This window comes from Tachysurus fulvidraco, chromosome 26 (assembly GCF_022655615.1).
Source record: "Tachysurus fulvidraco isolate hzauxx_2018 chromosome 26, HZAU_PFXX_2.0, whole genome shotgun sequence".
In the NCBI taxonomy this organism is placed as follows: Eukaryota; Metazoa; Chordata; class Actinopteri; order Siluriformes; family Bagridae; genus Tachysurus; species Tachysurus fulvidraco.
In genome coordinates, this window is record NC_062543.1 from 9,815,400 (window position 1) to 9,834,634 (window position 19,235).

The 19,235-nt window shown below is 40.1% G+C and overlaps 1 protein-coding gene across 2 annotated transcripts in view; it reads left to right on the forward strand.

Moving 5' to 3' along the window:
* The window catches only part of LOC113656687 (coronin-1C-A-like), a 40,671-nt gene that overhangs the window by 4,947 nt on the left and 16,489 nt on the right, over positions 1 to 19,235 (forward strand). Inside the window, exons 1-6 of one of the 2 annotated variants that reach the window (XM_027168033.2) lie at positions 6,543 to 6,915; positions 9,295 to 9,494; positions 11,296 to 11,418; positions 11,497 to 11,626; positions 17,594 to 17,775; positions 18,195 to 18,314. In XM_027168033.2, coding sequence (XP_027023834.1) covers positions 9,297 to 9,494; positions 11,296 to 11,418; positions 11,497 to 11,626; positions 17,594 to 17,775; positions 18,195 to 18,314 — 753 coding nt within the window. In that variant the 5' untranslated portion in view covers positions 6,543 to 6,915; positions 9,295 to 9,296. Of the gene's footprint in view, positions 1 to 6,542; positions 6,916 to 9,294; positions 9,495 to 11,295; positions 11,419 to 11,496; positions 11,627 to 17,593; positions 17,776 to 18,194; positions 18,315 to 19,235 lie in introns of those variants that run through there. The other variant, XM_047809518.1, reaches the window with a different exon arrangement.

Consider the following 19,235-nt stretch of genomic DNA (forward strand, 5'->3'; position numbering starts at 1 on the left):
TATTATTATTATTATTATTATTATTATTATTATTATTATTATTATTATTATTATTATTATTAGACAAAAATTTATTTAAAAAAATGCGGCCTAGGGCGTTCAAGCCACATTCACCAAATTCGGATATGTCGTAGACCCTGGTCTGAAGTTTGTTGCTTCTATTTTTCTAAGCGATCGGAATTCCGGCATTCCCGGTTCGGAAGCTCAAAGTGGCCTTTTTTGAGCGAAATTAAAAATTTGCACAACATGGACATGTGACATATCAAAAAACTCAGCACAATGAGGGCAACTGCCCCACGGGTATTCTGGTCACGTCACGTGACGTCACGTGTAGCCCCGCCCCCAAAACAAGCGAAATCAAAAATTTGCACAACATGAACATGTGACATATCAAAACACTCAGCACAATGAGGGGAACTGCCCCATGGGTATTCTGGTAACGGCACGTGACGTCACGTGTAGCCCACCCCCAAAACAAGCGAAATCAAAAATTTACACAACATGGACATGTGACATATCAAAACACTCAGCACAATGAGGGGAACTGCCCCACGGGTATTCTGGTCATGTCACGTGACGTCACGTGTAGCTCCGCCCCCAAAACAAGCGAAATCAAAAATTTGCACAACATGGACATGTGACATATCAAAACACTCAGCACAATGAGGGGAACTGCCCCATGGGTATTGTGGTCACGTCACGTGACGTCACATGTAGCCCCGCCCCCAAAACAAGCGAAATCAAAAATTTCACAACATGGACATGTGACATATCAAAACACTCAGCACATTGAGGGGAACTGCCCCACAGGTATTCTGGTCACGTGACGTCACGTGAGGTCACGTGACGTCACGTGAGGTCACGTGACGTCACGTGAGGTCACGTGACGTCACGTGAAAATGTAAATTTTGCACAACATGGACATGTGACATATCAAAACACTCAGCACAATGAGGGGAACTGCCCCATGGGTATTCTGGTCACGTCACGTGACGTCACGTGTAGCCCCGCCCCCAAACGGCCCCACAGGTATTATGGTCACGTCACGTGAAGTCACGTGAGGTCACGTGACGTCACTTGAAAATAAAAAATTTGCACAACATGGACATGTGACATATCAAAACACTCAGCACATTGAGGGGAACTGACCCACGGGTATTCTGGTCACGTCACATGCTCATGTCTGCTCACCTCCAATAGTATTGGCACTCTAGCGGTCCAGTAGCTTTCTTAATCTTTCTGTCCACTCGCCTCCAAAATGCACCAACCTTTGCGAATACTTGCACCGTCAAAGCCAACATCAAAGTTTGTCGCGACGAACTTTACAAATCTAGTTATTATTATTCTTCTTAGACAAAAATGTATTAAAAAAAATGCGGCCTAGGGCGTTCGAGCCACATGCACCAAATTCGGATATGTTGTAGACCCTGGTCTGTAGTTTGTTGCTTCTATTTTTCTAAGTGATCGGAATTCCGGCATTCCCGGTACGGAAGCTCAAAGTGGCCTTTTTTCCGATAGACTTCCATTATAAACTTTTGAGGTTTATAACTCGGCAAGTTTTCGAGCGATTTACACCGAACTCGGACAGCTTCTTTAGGACCTCACTCCGGGCAAAGTTTTTATCTCGGACTTCCGACGGAATTTTCGGTTTTTCGGTAGTCGACGATCGAACATCCCATAGACTTGAATGGGGAATTCCGAAAATTCCTCTAAGCTCTCACACACACAGCGTGCGCAGAGCTTAGGCACGGCTTCACTCTCTGTGATCCACGCAGTATAATAATAAGTAGAATCCAATAATGACTGCAGTATTGACATGAAATGTCCAAACCCTCAGTAGCCACTTTTTGCCAAAAGTATTGGCACCCCACCGGGTATTCTGGTGACGTCACTCGACACCACATGACGTCACGTGTAGCCCACCCCCAAAACAAGCAAAATCAAAAATTTACACAACATGGACATGTGACATATCAAAACACTCAGCCCAATGAGGGGAACTGCCCCATGGGTATTCTGGTCACGTCACGTGACGTCACGTGTAGCCACGCCCCCAAAACAAGCGAAATCAAAAACTTGCACAACATGGACATGTGACATATCAAAACACGTAGCACAATGAGGGAAACTGCACCACGGGTATTCTGGTCACGTCACGTGATGTCACGTGTAGCCCCGCCCCTAAAACAAGCGAAATCAAAAATTTGCACAACATGGACATGTGACATATCAAAACACTCAGCACAATGAGAGGAACTACCCCACGGGTATTCTGGTCACGTCACGTAACGTCACGTGTAGCCCCGTCCCCAAAACAAGCGAAATCAAAAATTTGCACAACATGGACATGTGACATATCAAAATACTCAGCACAATGAGGGAAACTGCCCCACGGGTTGTCTGTGGTCACGTCACATGCTCATGTCTGCTCACCATCAAAAGTATTGGCACCCTAGCGGTCTAGTAGCTTTCTCAATCTTTCTTTCCACTCGCCTCCAAAATGCCCCGGCCTTTTCGATGTACTGCATGTACTGTTCTATGCAGTATAATAAGTAGAATCCCATAATGACTGCAGTACTGACATGAAATGTCCAAACCCTCAGTAGCCACTTTTTGCCAAAAGTATTGGCACTCCACCGGGTATTCTGGTGACGTCACTCGACACCACGTGTCGACACGTGAAAATTAAAAATTTGCACAACATGGACATGTGACATATCAAAACATTAAGCACAATGAGGGGAACTGCACCACCGGTATTCTGGTCACGTCACGTGACGTCACGTGTAGCCCCGCCCCTAAAACAAGCGAAATCAAAAATTTGCACAACATGGACATGTGACATATCAAAACACTCAGCACAATGAGGGGAACTGCCCCACGGGTTGTCTGTGGTCACACCACATGCTCATGTCCGCTCACCATCAAAAGTATTGGCACCCTAGCGGTCTAGTAGTTTTCACAATCTTTCTGTCCACTCGCCCTCAAAATGCACCGGCCTTTGCGAATACTTGCACCGTCAAAGCCAACATCAAAGTTTGTTGCGACGAACTTTACAAATCTAGTTATTATTATTATTCTTAGACAAAAATTTATTAAAAAAATGCGGCCCGGGCGTTTGAGCCACATGCACCAAATTCGGATATGTCGTAGAACCTGGTCTGAAGTTTGTTGCTTCTATTTTTTTAAGCGATCGGAATTCCGGCATTCCCGGTACGGAAGCTCAAAGTGGCCTTTTTCCCCATAGACTTCCAATATAAACTTTTGAGGTTTATAACTCGGCAAGTTTTCGAGCGATTTACACCGAACTCGGACAGGTTCTTTAGGACCTTACTCCGGACGAAGTTTTTATTTCGGAGTTCCGACGGAATTTTCGGTTTTCCCGAAGTCGACGATCGAACATCCCATAGACTTGAATGGGGAATTCCGAAAAGTCCTCTAAGCTCTCACAGACACAATACATCCAACATTAAGAATTGCATGTACTGTTCTATGCAGTATAATAAGTAGAATCCCATAATGACTGCAGTATTGACATGAAATGTCCAAACCCTCAGTAGCCACTTTTTGCCAAAAGAATTGGCACCCCACCGGGTATTCTGGTGACGTCACTCGACACCACATGACGTCACGTGTAGCCCACCCCCAAAACAAGCGAAATCAAAAATTTACACAACATGGACATGTGACATATCAAAACACTCAGCCCAATGAGGGGAACTGCCCCATGGGTATTCTGGTCACGTCACGTGACGTCACGTGTAGCCACGCCCCCAAAACAAGCGAAATCAAAAACTTGCACAACATGGACATGTGACATATCAAAACACTTAGCACAATGAGGGAAACTGCCCCACGGGTATTATAGTCACGTCACGTGACGTCACGTATAGCCCCGCCCCCAAAACCAGCAAAATAAAAAATTTGCACAACATGGACATGTGATATATCAAAACACTCAGCACATTGAGGGGAACTGCCCCACGGGCATTCTGGTCACGTGACGTGACGTCACGTGTAGCCCCGCCCCCAAAACAAGCGAAATCAAAAATTTGCACAACATGGACATGTGACATATCAAAACACTCAGCACAATGAGGGGAACTTCCCCAGGGGTATTCTGGTCACGTCACGTGACGTCACGTGTAGCCACGCCTCCAAAACAAATGAAATCAAAAATTTGCACAACATTCTAGTTTGGACTACAACTGTTTAAACACCTACTGGTACATCCAGACTACATCCATGGGACTACTTTGTGTTGGCCCATGACAGAGCTTATCCTTAGAGCAACACGATTAAAGATTAATATCGGCAAGATTAATCATTTTTTCCCTGTGGTAAACTCTTTCATTAGTTCACAGGCTGTGCTGTAATTGGCTTTTCAGCTCATGAAGCCTAGCATGAATGATGCCCAGCTGTTGTTGCTCTTCATAAACTTTCATTTAAGCAAAAAAAAGCCTAACTTTACATGTCAAACCTTCATCCCAAGGTTTGCATCTACAGCAAATACATGATTATTTTAAAATTAAAATGGGTGAACAAACTCACCGTGAAAAGCAAGTTTGGACCATTGATCAGCAAACAGAATGCAATGTACTAGGACACTAGAGTAACTCTAGATAATTACTGTACTGTATATAGAACCATATTGTCAATCAGAACAGTATGGTCCAAAGCATCACTTATTAAATGCAAAGACCAAAGAATGATTGACTAGATTATTGATTAAACTATTGAAAAGTGTTCATGATCATGAACAGGTGTGCTTGATTTTGAACTGGGATATAGAGTATGTCATATGACTGGTCAGGTAATGTTGTTTGTAGTTTGCTAACTATCAGAGCAAAGTTAACATTAATATCTAATTTAGGTAGTGATGTGATTTATTTAGGAGCCTTGTTTGTTTTAAAGAGTGACTGGGTATATTGTAATGTTTGCAAATTGTAAACATTTGAATTATTTTATTTAATAATAATTTAAAACACTCATCATGCCATGGTGGTGCCATGCATAGATCTGCTGCTCACAGCTACAGGGTCCTTGATTTGATCTTGAAGTTGGGTTAATGTCTGTGCAGAGTTTTGCATGCTCTTCCAGTGGTTGAGTGGGGTTTCTCTTGGTTCTTTGGGTTCCACTGTTTACAAACATGCCACTAGAGGGTTGTCTAAACTTTAATGTCCTTAGTTGTGAAAGATTATGTAGCAAAGGACACCTCGAATCATATACATCACTGAGTTCACTGTGAGCCCAGCCTGCCTTATGTGCTACAAATGCTGCTCCCAATTAGGTTATTATGTTATATAAATGTGCAGTGGCTTATAAGCTATAGGGTCATAACACCTGAGCCATTAATCAAACAGAACTGTGGTGTAATAAATAGGTGTACCAGCATCATGGAGCTGTTCTGTGCAATGGTGGACTCGTTTTCACAATTTGTCCTGAACCACAATTTTTTTCTTCAGTTATGACATCCAAAAACTCAAATTGCAATTTGGCAACATCTGCCCTCTAGGCTGGTAAGAGTCTGGGATCATAGTTCATTCAGCTCTCTCTGACACCTGTCTCTCTCTGCCATAACTGCTTCAACAAGGACTGCTTCTCTCCATTGTCTGATGGAGTTAAGGTAATAAAACTACGCACTCCCCCAGTCTGTGCACAAAAACGCAACCCCTTCCACTCATTTCATTTTCACCCAGCATTTTGGTACAAACTGCATAACTGACTTGCCATTTTTAGTGTCTCAGCACATATGATGTTGGTGTTCTTTAACAACAGCCAAATGTCAAAAGGTTAGCACTGCCCCATGCCCTACCATTTGTCCATGTACACTGTCCTGGGTCTTGCCAGCTGGAGGTACTACCATCTTTTCACATACCCACACCTTGTCAGAGTCATGTGTTGTGGGCAGAAGAATATCCAATTCCAAGGTGGATGGCACATTTCCGACGCCTTGCATGGAATCAGGCTTTGGTAAATCTGGGTCTGCACACTGCCTGACTCCATCAAGTCCTGATGTATACACCTACATATACCAGTACAAACCACCACTTAGTGGGTCTGCTGTGGACTGGGGTGACTGTAGATGGCATTGGTCAACAAGACAGGATGATGGCACTGCACCCACGGTTTCGGTTGGCAGAGGAGTGATGCACTATTCTAGTGTCTAGGGTCCAGCAGCCAACATTTATAGGAGCCAATCACCCTCCTCTAACCCCATTAAAAGGAACTTCTGACAATATACTTCTGACCTGCTCAAGCATAGTTCTCTCTGCACAGGTGTATAATTCAGCATGGCTTTTTAATTCAGATGGGCCTGAATGTGCAGCTCCTCTTAAGCATAAAGCAAATAAGCAACTGGTGTACTACATTAATTTGCAGCTCTTATAGCACATCCCATTCTGCCATAAAGCTTGTGTCAGTTTTGGACTGGCATTCCCTCTGGAGTGAGTTCTCTTATCTATTAACAAATTTATTTATTAATTACTTTTAATAATATTAGTTGTTCTACAAGGTACTGTACCACTTGACAGGGTTTCCCCAGAGGGACAAATAGAAGACTGTACTAGGTGAAACAATATTAGAGTGAATCTGCTGGTAATGGGTCTGCTACTTGATTATGGTTAACCATATTAATCAACTATTTAGTTAGTGGCTTAACATTTTCTGTTCTAAACATTTGGGAGTATTAGTGTTGCTAGCGTGTGTTTAAGATGAGGTCGGGAATATAGTGCATATCACTGTGGAGGAGGGGAAGGGTAGAGAAGCAAAAAAGGGCGTTGCTCTATTTCATTCAGATACAGAAGAAGGGGATTAGATTTTGCATCTAACAGCAATAACACCTTAGTATTTAGGCTGGAGGATATATCAATGTTTTGATTACCTGCTTCGGAAGAAGAACCATTTCTATAAAAGGTAAGCTATTATGATCTTAAGGTATTATGTTTAGCAATAAACGCTTGATTTATCAGGCATCATTGATTTACAATGAATGCACCGGGACATGAGCAGCTGCAGTTACGGCCAGCTGGCGTTTGCTATTCAAATCATTAACCGCATTTTGTGCAGTAATAAGTGCAATCATTTCACGTTTTAGTAGCACACTGTTATTTATAGCTTGTGTATTGCCGCGTTAATTCAGGTTATTCTCCACCATCTTCTGTCCTGAAATTTTATTTATCGTCAGCTAACCACATAAGAAAGACACGAGCAATGCCAACCTGATCGATATTATCATTTACACACGGAAATACTAATTACTGCATCCATTTGTTTGTTCATAGCAGAAAGACAGATCTGAGTTCAGGGACAATAGCAGCACATTGCAGAGCATTTGATTTTTTTTGGCTTGCCTTTTCGTTTTGCTTGTAAACCCCACCAAATTTAATGCCACCTTCTTTAAAGCGATTTTTTTTTCATAAACAATGCTGACTGAAATCTAGCTGTGTATCGGGATAGGCATCATTGTTAATGCAGTGGGCCATCATCACAGAAGCAAAGGCAGATTTGCAGGCTAAACAGAATTGGTTAAAAAAAGACATGGGAGGGGAAAAACCATCAGTACAAGTTTACCTCAGCAGCATGGCTGAAGATTACAACACTGAACTGACTTAAACGTCGGCGTGTGTAAACGCATTTACAATAATACACAATTGCATATCATATAATTGTTTTAGTTACCATTGTTATAATTACAAATTTGTAGCGACATTTATCTACAAACTGGTCAACATACTTTTGTTAATTTACAGACTAGGTTTTTGTAAATGATACTAAATAAATAATACTAAATTCTTCTATAGATTTCTATAATCATTATAACAATTTTTCCATTGTTACTGCATCACATTGAACTGCAATATAGCTACATGATAGGCTGGTTTTTATTTACACACTTAAATGATCATATGGTAAAACAGAAAGCTCATTTCAGTACATTATACGTTGCCTCTGTACACCACCACAGTAGATTTTAAATAAAGCTACCAAAAAGTGATTGAAATCTAGACTTTCAGCTTTAATTACAGGTGTTAAAGGCAAATATCACATTAACAATTTAGGAATTACGACCAAAAGTAATTAGGACAAAATCATTAATAAACACCAGTAACCAGTTCAATTGGAGGCCATAACACTGCCTCCACCATGTTTTACAGATGATGTGTTATGCTCTGTTTCATGAGCCCTTTTTTATTTTTCTCCATAATATTCTTTTCTTATTACTTTGATGCCTGTTAATCTTGGTTTCATCTGTCCCAAAAATCTTGTTTCAAAAATAGGCATGTTTTTTTTTTGTTTCTTCATCCTGGTTTGTCTATTATTGAGTGTTACTAGTGGTTTGTATCTTGGTATAAACTCTCTGTATTTACATTTTATGATTGTAAACTTTGACAATGTATACAGAGTGTTCTTGACATGGGAGGAGGTTGTGAAGGCTTTTTCTTCACCAGCAAATGATTTCAGCAAACATCCATAAATCAACTGATTTCCATGGTTTTTTTTATGACTTTGGTGTTGCTGAGCTCACCAATGCATTCCTTCTTTAAAAATACCAAATAATTGACTTGGTCCTTTAAAGTATGTGCTTTTTCCCCCTTTTTTTTCAAACTTATAATGATCTCCTTTTCTTGCATTGGCACCTTTTTTGAATGCATTTTGAGTTTCTATGAACAGCTACCAAATTCAACACTTGAGAATAAACTCCAGACCTTAATTTATAATGAGGAAACAGGTGACCCCAGTCCATGAGTCAATTGTCCAATTACATTTGAGCCTGTGAAAATGGATGAACTGTCTATGCATGTGCATCTACAATCTATTGTGCTGGTGAAGAATTGCAAAAGTATCACTGTCCAAATATTTATGGACTTAACTGTGTTATTAAGCTGTAATTAAAGCTGTGATACTGCATCCTTTTCGGAAGTCAAAATTGTGGTCAGTTGAATAAAAAATTATTTAGTCATGCCAGATATTTAACATGTCACAGGTGTCTGTACAACTTAGAGTACTGTAGGTCAACAGATGGAATCTGGTGTGTCTCATACTTGGTTTAAATTACGAACCCGCACTGGCCTTTTCAATAAATTTGACACCCCAATCTAGTGAAGTAACTGTTATAGTACACCTTAGATTTCTAATTTCACCTATTTGTCAAAAAATATGAAAATACTTTTTTTTGCACTTTGCCTAAGTGAGAGTTTTGTCTTGCTCGAATAATATCCATTGAGAACCAGTGTGAACAAATGTTAACATTAATGTCTGTCAAATGGCTTTCTCTGATCTGTTCTTCTTCAGAGATGATCAGGCGTGTGGTTCGGCAGAGCAAATTCCGCCATGTTTTTGGCCAGGCGGTGAAAAATGATCAGTGTTATGATGACATCAGGGTGTCACGGGTCACCTGGGACAGTGCCTTTTGTGCTGTTAACCCCAAATTCGTTGCCATCATTGTGGATGCCAGTGGGGGTGGAGCCTTTATTGTCCTCCCTCTTCAAAAGGTAACTTATATTAACCTGTATTTCTTAAATATGCACTTTAAAAAAAATCACACAATTCCATCAGATTTTTCAGGTGCACTTTCATGCCTCGAAGGTCCAATTCAATCGCCTGTCAGAAGTGTTGTATTAGATTCAGATCTGGTGATGGGAAAACCAATTTTAGATGACTTCTACTTTTTGAAATGCATTATCATACTGGGTGATAATGGCAAGAAGAAGTATAAACTGTGGTGATGAAGCGATACACATGGTCCACAACATGATTGCTATTAAGAGGCCCAAATTGTGCAGAGTAAACATTCCCCACAAAATTACACTACCACCACCTTTCTAGACTATAGTCAAAACGCCGTTTTGTGAGCTTAAACCAGTCTGGCCATTTTCCATTAACTTCTCACATCATCAGAGTATTTCCTTCCCATTTACCATTCTGGGTAAATGCTATAGACCCTTATACAGTTAAATCCCAGGAGGTCACCAGTTATAGAAATAGTAAAACTAGCTTTTCTTGCACCAGTAATCATGCCATGGTCTAAATCACTAAGAGCACACTTTCCCTATTATGATGGCTGAAAAGAATATTGCCCAGATTTGGTGTCCTGTATCTGCAGGATTATGTACACACACTCACAGGCCACTATAATCACTGTTTATACAGTCATTTAAGCAATGAGCCTATCATTTGGCAACTCAAAATCACACATAGTCTGGTTTAGTTGAAAATTGGAAAAAGGCCAAAATTCTTCAAAATTTTGCTCTTCAAAATTCTTCAAAATGTTTCAGTTTGTGTTGCAAGTTAAAAATGTTAAGAATGGCAATTCTGCATTATTAAAAAGAATTATACTGAAAAAATCATATATTCTATGACAAAGTCCTTATACCTTTTTCTGCATTTATTTTTTGTTAACTAAAATCCACTGCTAAAAGTCCTCATTCAACTACCATCTTTTTCTTAACTTTGTGGATATTCGAAAACACCTTTTATAAAACATAAAGCATTATTACTATAACTGCCAATTCTTAAATCCTGGAGTGCAGAAATAGAGAAAAAGATTGCATTTTTTATTTTTTATTATTATTTCACATCTTATCATCAAAGCAAATAAATGCACTTACAGTCTGCCTAAGAACAATACAGCCTGGATAACACACCTGAGTTTTCCAGCCCTTTGAGAAAGGTGTTCCTGCTGCCTGTGTTCGACCCTTCCCTAGAAAACTGGAGGGACCTGTGAAATATAGACTAAATAGTTGAGGGAAAATGGGTGGTAGGAACACTGAAGGGACAGTAGGAAGCAGAGAGGGAATTAAGGCTATGGCCAAGCCCAAGCATGAAGCTGAAATAGCAGCCTCCATAGCCAAGACTAAGCCTGAGTTCAACATTGTGAATGACGTGATCACAGCTCCTGCTGACTACAACTGCTTGCTGACTTGTTACTGACCAGCTGGTATTTCTGAGTGATTCTGGCTTTCTAGCAGTCCTGTGACCACCTCTAGATTTCAGAAAGTGGGTTGGTCTGCCCCTCTGGTTTTGTAGAGTGCTTTATTCTAACTCCTGGTTTCTCAAAGAAGGTTACAGTATTTCTCCTTCCTGCTCCACTGATGTAGCACCACCTTCTTCCTGTTTACTGAGGATAGCCTTTCTCAACAGAGGATGCCACTCCGCTACCCTGCTCTGCTGAGGATGTCATTCGGCATCCCTTTGGATCCGGCTTTGTCCCTATGACACATGTTGCATGTTCTTTTCTCTATTGTGGTTGAGCACTGCTTGTGGAAAAATAATTATTCTCCCTTTCTTCTGCAGACAGGTCGTATAGATAAGGCTTACCCAACTGTCTGTGGACACACAGGCCCTGTGCTGGACATTGACTGGTGCCCTCACAATGATCATGTCATTGCCAGTGGATCTGAAGATTGTACTATAATGGTATGATTTAGCATAATCCAGGGTGTACAGAGTGAAAAGGGTTATGGTGCTACACCTCACTATTTATTGTCTCCTCAGGTGTGGCAGATCCCAGAGAATGGACTCACTACTCCACTTTCAGAGCCTGTTGTTGTGTTAGAGGGACATTCCAAGCGTGTTGGCATTGTGACATGGCACCCCACAGCCCGTAACGTTCTCCTCAGTGCTGGTAGGCAACCTACATGACTTAACAAAACATAGTTATAGTTTCTTTACAGAGTTTAGTTGGTTATCTTGAAAGATTTGGGGGAAATTGGTTGACTGAAATGGTATTACAAAGGATAGAGCCTAATAGTTTCAGTGTAGCAATAATAGCGCAGAATTTACTTCATGATCTCTATAAATATTTTTAAAATTTTTACCCCTTTTAACTTCATAAACTCACCAGACATTTTTTTTTGGGACACCTGCACCCCCTGCTTACTCTTAGGTTTCTTAGATTTTAAAATCTAATAACTTAAGGTATGAATAAGGTAAATCTTAGCAATTTAAAATCTTAAGTTAAATCTTACCCATAGCAATTTTAAAACAAAGGAAAGAACATGGATAAAAATGTAAATTTATGTCATTTTAAATAATTATTTAATGTTATGTCTATTGATTGGTATTTAAAATTCAGATTCAAATACTTTTGCTGCTCCTTTGTTGGTCTTTTTGCCTTTAGTTATGTCTTCAGTAAATTAATGTTTTTTTTGCAACATTTGAATGAGTCTGAGCAGAAAATATAGCTCTTTTTTGCCTCAGTCACATCATCAATAATCATACATGCCCATGCCGAATCACATACGACTAAGACATTTTAAATAGTAATGGTCTGTAGAGGTAATGGTTTTATATTTAATCAGTATTAAATCAAGGGTGTGTCTGTCATAAGGATAAATATTCTGATTGACCCCTGCTGATAAAGATATGTAGACATTCCTAGAAAATTTGTGTCTATATTTAGCTCAGGGAATTGACACTGTACGAGTATAATGGAACATTTGTTTTAGCCTGTTGATCTGTTGCCTGGCCCTGGATCTGGATAGTGACTGAATAGTGATTGACTATGCCTGTAAAACTATGCTGCAGGAAATGAGAGCAGCACCTTCCAAAGAAGGATACAATCCTGTCTGAAAATGCCAGACTTGCCCTAAAAAGTACTCTTATCAATGAGCCAACAGTGTTTTCATGGCACTTAGACATCTAGTCTCTTAGTAATGACTGACAAAAGTGTAGAACATCATCCCAAGAGTGTGGGGTTAACAAAAGGTCTCTGTGAAGGCCTCTCAAGTTTATCCACATCAACCTTGCAAACCATGTATTCATTGACCTTTGTATTTTAATTTTCAAACTTGAAAAGGTCTTGAATTTACATTTTTTTCATCCCACCTTAGTCTAGGTGTATGTGTGGAAGTAACACAAAAAAAGAAATTAAATGATATTTTCAAAGAGCACCGGTCTGAACACCAAACATAGTACCTTCAAACAATTTACAAAAAGAGCAATATCAATATTGCATAATATTAACAAATTAGACCAGTAATAATAATAAAAATTATGTTAAATGAGTAGCAAAACAAGACAAAAAAACCGTAAATAACAACCACTCGCCTAACTCCCTTTCTAACCACATTAGTAACATTAGTAACTAGCACATTCAACATCCAGGATAGCAGCTATAGCAACAATCTGAGAAGGACAAAGACAGAAGTTGTTGCTTTCTCTCTCTTCTCTGGCACAGTCCCCTTGGCTTTATACAGCTTCACTTGTGAGTGGACAATCAGCTCTTACCTGTTAAGTGGCAGGCAGGAGGACTCAAAAAATAAACATGGGAAAAAGAACACACGGTAGCAAAAACACAACTCTAACACCAGTTAACAATACAAATATGTCCTAGACATAACACATTCTTGAAAAGGTTTGGGCTATGTATCTTAGTGAACTACAGGTACTGGTCATATAATTAGAATATCATCAAAAAGTTGATTTATTTCACTAATTCAAATCAAAAAGTGAAACTTGTATATTATATTCATTCATTACACACAGACTGATATATTTCAAATGTTTATTTCTTTTAATTTTGATGATTATAACGGACAACTCAGGAAAATCCCAAATTCAGTATCTCAGAAAATTAGAATATTACTTAAGACCAATACAAAGAAAGGATGTTTAGAAATGTGGGCCAACTGAAAGGTATGAACATGAAAATTATGAGCATGTACAGCACTCAATAGTTAGTTGGGGCTCCTTTTGCCTGAATTACTGCAGCAATGCGGCGTGGCATGGAGTCGATCAGTGCCACAGACTACCTTTCAGTTGGCAATATTATGCAATATTGATATGAGAGCCCAGGTTGCTCTGATATGCCTCTTTTCCACCAAAAAGAACTGAGTGCTGGTTCAGAGCTAGCACTACAGTTGGTTCAAAGTTGGTTCCACTGGCGAACCTGGTGAACCGGTTTGCCTTTCCACCGGCTAGAGAGCCATCACAAAGCCGAGTCTCACGTTACCCAGCGCAGCAACGTTAGTGCAGCAACGTTAGCGCAGCAGCGGCAAACACAAACACAACAACAATTGCGGATGTTGCTTTACTGTTAATGCTCATGGCTTTGTGAACCTACATTGGCATCCAAACGCGGCGAATCCAACGTGTACGTGCAGCTCCATGTAATCTGTATAAACGGAGGTTGTAATCGAGAAAGTATATAATGTTATTTTATCATTAACACAGAAAAAAGTTAGCCTTAGCATGTAGCTACCTACTATCATGTGTGCTGATAATGTATCATATTGCGGTAAAGTAAAAGTGTTTTAAACATTAGTAAACTTTAGGTACATTATCAAATGCGCTAACAGTAGCTCCGCCCCCAGCTCCTGACGCAAGCAGTTCTTAAGTCTAGACCAGCAACGTTTTAATGCTACTTAAGAACCACTTTTCCTGGTTCGGAGCCGGTGCTTTGGCGGTCGAAACAGAAAGAACTGGTTCTAAATTAGGCTCTGGCTCCGAACCAGCACTCAAACTGCCTCAGTATAAAAGGGGCAATAGTGGCCTTCAGCTCTTCTGCATTGTTAGGTCTGGCATATCGCATCTTCCTCTTCACATTACCCCATAGATTTTCTATTAAGGTTAAGGTCAGGCAAGTTTGCTGGCCATTTAAGAACAGGGATCCCGTGGTCCTTAAACCAGGTACTGGTAGCTTTGGCATTGTGTGCAGGTGCCAAGTCCTGTTGGAAAATGAAATCTGCATCTCCATAAAGTTGTTTTACATCATCTGGAGCTCCCAGAAAATGAGCTTTAGAAAATGGTCAGGCTTTAGGTACTGACTGCCAAAGCAGTAATTGAGTGTTTCAAAACCAAGAACCTGAACTTGTTAAAATGGCCGAGTCAAAGACCTCAGTCCATTTAACAGTCTATAGCAAGATGTGATAATTGCCATCTCCATCCAAAGCTAAGAGAAACTCGAATAGATGCGCTACCAAGTATTGGCCCAGCCTGTGCAATTATCCAACATCTACATTTTGTTTAATTATACTTTACATAATAAAACAGGCATAAAGGTTTGCATTTTAAATGTTAGACATATTGAGACATATTCTATAAATCACATTACAATGAAGCCCATCTCAATTCAATTAACATTACAGAAAGCATGTGGTACACTGTATTTGTCTATATACGTCTGTAGTGTTTTGTCTATAACACAAAGGGTAAGGCCTACAGAGCTGGCTTGTGTGTCTAAATCAACACAGAATGGTGCAAGAATTCTATGCTTGTATCTAATTACTGTTCATAACTAGCAGAGTGGTTGTGATTGTGATGTTTAAATGCAGATCAAATCCCCGGGAATGTACCACTGTTTTCATTGGATGCAGTACACATTCCCCGCGCATTAATGCCAAGGAGGCACATGAACTCTATGGGGCTATAAGTAATCTGTAGAATGCTCATACAGATTGTTATCAGCAGAGATTTCAACCATGCAAATCTAAAATTGGTACTCTAAAAGAGGGGCAAACACAAAGGATCTATTTACACAAACACCCCAGGCACATACCCCGCAGAGCCCCAAGCCCATGGTGGCTACTCAGACCATATCCCTGTTACGCAAATTGCAGCAAACAGTGCTCATCAATTACTCTAAATCAATCCTGAAGCAGATGAAAACCTAGCTATCTCTGTCCTTCAGGGCTGTTTTGAACACACTGACATGTTCAGGGAGGCAGAAACCTGAACAGCGATTCCACCAACTTGGAGGAGTACACAGGATGAATGACCAGCTACCTTGGCAAGTGCATAGATGATGTTACTGTCTCCAAGACACCACGTGCTGCAACCAGAAACCGTGGATGACTGCAAAGGTGCAAGCGCTTCTGAAGTCCAAAGACTTCACCTTCAGAGCAGGTGACAACATGGCCTTAAGAACAGCAAGGTCCAAACTGTCCTGAGCCAATCGAGAAGCAAAGTGCACACATGCCCAGAGAAGTCACTGCCACCTTTGTGACAGCAGCGACACCCAGTGCATGTAGCAATTCATCCAGGCTATCACTAACTACAGGACAAGGTTACCTGCCTGTGACATTGATGCCTCCCTACCAGATATGCCGAATTACTTCTATCCTCGGCTTGAGGTGAAGAACAATGTGGCAGCAAGGAAGACCATTCCTTCTCCCAAAGACCAGCTGCTCTGTCTAACCATGGCTGTTGTGTGTGAACTTTAGAGAGGTTGACTGAAGAGTCAGCCCACAGAAGTCTGCTGGACCAGACAACATTCCTAGCAGAGTACCCAGAGAATGTTCAAAGCAGCTAGGGGATGTTCAACTGAACTGTTGAACTGACCTGTTCAACATTTCCCTCTGTAGTGCTGTCATTCCTACATGCCTGAGGGCCACCACCATTTTCTCAGAGCCTAAGAAGTGTACGGTCTCAATGATTACTGTCCCTTCACACTCACACCCATCGGTATGAAGTGCTTGTTGAGGCATGCTTACATAGGCCCCTATGACACACAATGTAGCTCTTGGGTACAATATATATTTGAGCATTAAGTATTCCAACCTTGGACTGAACTTGGACTGAAAATTCTTTATTTTTCCCATAACGGTATGTTATACATAAACATGTAACATGAAAGGATTATATTATTTAATTGTACAAGTTGTCAGTCCTACAATAATTCACAGAGATCTGTGCAGCAGAAGCTAAAAGCATTTTTGCTCCCTGACTTTTGAATTAAAAGCTTAGTCATGAGCCTGCCTTCTTGTTTAATTTTCCTCCAAAGTATGGCAAGAGACGTATTAGCAGTGTCTGTCATATTGTGCCAAAAAACTAGACTTTTTCCAAAAAAATTTCAGATTATTATGATGTTAACCTTAATGTAAAATATTGACTAGTAATGAATAAGTGACTGGTGTTGAAATGTATAAGATTAAGATGTAACTCATGTCCATTCCTGTTTCTGTTATTGGAAATTGCTTACAAGTTTCAGTTTACATGCAGGTCAATAAACATTTAGATTTTACATATTTCCACCCACAATCCAATTTACTCCCAGTGAAGCAATGTTGCATGGCTCAAGTTAAAAGCCTGTTCTCTAAAGAAGGCTGTTGTCCAAATTTTTGTATTATGGTCACATCTGTAATAAACAGGCAAAGACCCACAGTCTTCACCTTGTGTAGGTTAGCTCTGTGTCAGTCGCCTCAGAGGATATTTTCATGCAGACTATGCTGTCCATTAAAAGGTTTGAGTTAAATGAAAGAACAGTGTAAAAAGTTTGCTTATTTTGATTAGCTAAAGAATTTCATTCCAAAAATATGGATGGAGGGGGGCACAGTGGGTTAGCACGTTTGCCTCACACCTCCAGGGTTGGGGGTTCGATTCCTGCCTCCGCCTTGTGTGTGTGGAGTATGTTCTTCCTCGGGGGTTTCCTCCGGGTACTCCGGTTTCCTTCCCCAGTCCAAAGACATGCATGGTAGGTTGATTGGCTTCTCTGGAAAATTGTCTGTAGTGTGTGAGTGAAAGAGAGTGTGGAGGACAACACATTTTTGGTATTTTGCTAAACATTATCTTGTAATGTTTATACTTATTATTACAGTAACTGAAACGTACATCTATTTTAACAAAATTAACATAACTGCTGTTTTTTGTTCAGGATGTGATAATGTGATTATAATTTGGAACGTCGGCACTGGTGAGGCACTCATTACACTGGATGACATGCACCCAGACATGGTCTTCAGTGTTTGCTGGAACCGCAATGGCAACCTCATCTGTACCGCCTGCAAGGACAAGAAAGTGCGCGTCATTGATCCGCGCAAGGCCAAGATCACCGCAGTTAGTAGCACAAAGTTAACTGTGTTGATCGTTGCTCCAGTATATTATTGTCCATGTTGTTGGGATCTTTTGTACCTTCATCATGTAAGGAAAAACATTTTTGAAAATGGATGTGGTGTACCTCTTTTTAGCTTTTAGAATACAGGTTTAAAGGTACGTCAGTGCTCTTTAAAATCTAATTATATACGTTAAATAATATTAACACATACTTTTCAAGGTACAAAAGATGGCCCCTTGATGGTACAACCCAAGTGACAAGGAAAGTTATAGTTTTTTTGATCATGAACTGTTCTGTGAACATGTAGAATATATGAGTAACTGTCAGAAAAAAATAATAGTGGGATGAAAAAATGAAATAGCTTAGTGGGTAGGAATTCTTGTCTCTAGTGTATTCTTACTTTTTTCTATGTATTTTACAGGAGAAAGATAAAGCTCATGAGGGTGCACGGCCTATGAGGGCAATCTTTCTTGCTGATGGCAACATCTTCACTACTGGATTTAGCCGCATGAGTGAGAGACAACTGGCCTTATGGAACTCGGTGAGGCCTGAGAGACACCCCTCTCTGATGTACAGCATAGATTGATTATACAATCTGTGTATTATAATGTAATATATGTACATTATTACATATTTATGTTATTCTCAAATTCAAATCCTGTTTACAGTATCTGACTGGGGCTAAATAAACCAGTGATTGTTTTTATTTACTTAAGCTGTATGCTCCTCCCTGTCAACCATCTGTGACAAAATAAAACCCCAGGCCTCTGTCTGACAGATCAGTCTGCAGAACAAAAGAGAAAGTTAGGAGAAGGTAGCTGTAACACTTTTACTTTGCAGAAAATTCACTTGCATGGCTCTGTCAAATGGATAATATGCTCTCTGGCCAAAGTAGAAACCCAGATATCTTAATTCCACCATTTACACTTAATTCCATCCAATTGCATACATCTTTGGGTCCTCATCTCTTGGAACTCAGGACAGTCCTCAGATTTAGATGTAATGCTGCTGCCAGTCATTACATGATATGTTAGCTTTAGGACTACAAATTACAAATTTCAAAAGCAATTTTGTATTTTAGTGAACAGTTGAAAACCTCCAGAAAAAATTATATATTTAAAACTAGAATTGATTACATGGTTTTATTTTGACCATATAGTAATGTAGTGAGTCAAGAATCAAGTGAGGGATGAACACGGACACACCGGAGACAGGGATTGAGCAAAGGTGAGAGTTTTTATTCTGTAACTTGCAAACATGCAGCAGTGAAAGTGCAGGTAGGTGAAATTGTCATGGATGACAGAGTGCTCTGAGGTGTTGAGGCACAGCAAAGTCCGGGTGCATTGTCTTTGGACTCCTCCAGTGTCTCTGAAAACTAGAGGCATAGATACGTGTTAGTATTTCAACTTACGGACTTGTGTTACTTCACTTAAAACATTGCATTTTGTGAAACACACTTTCT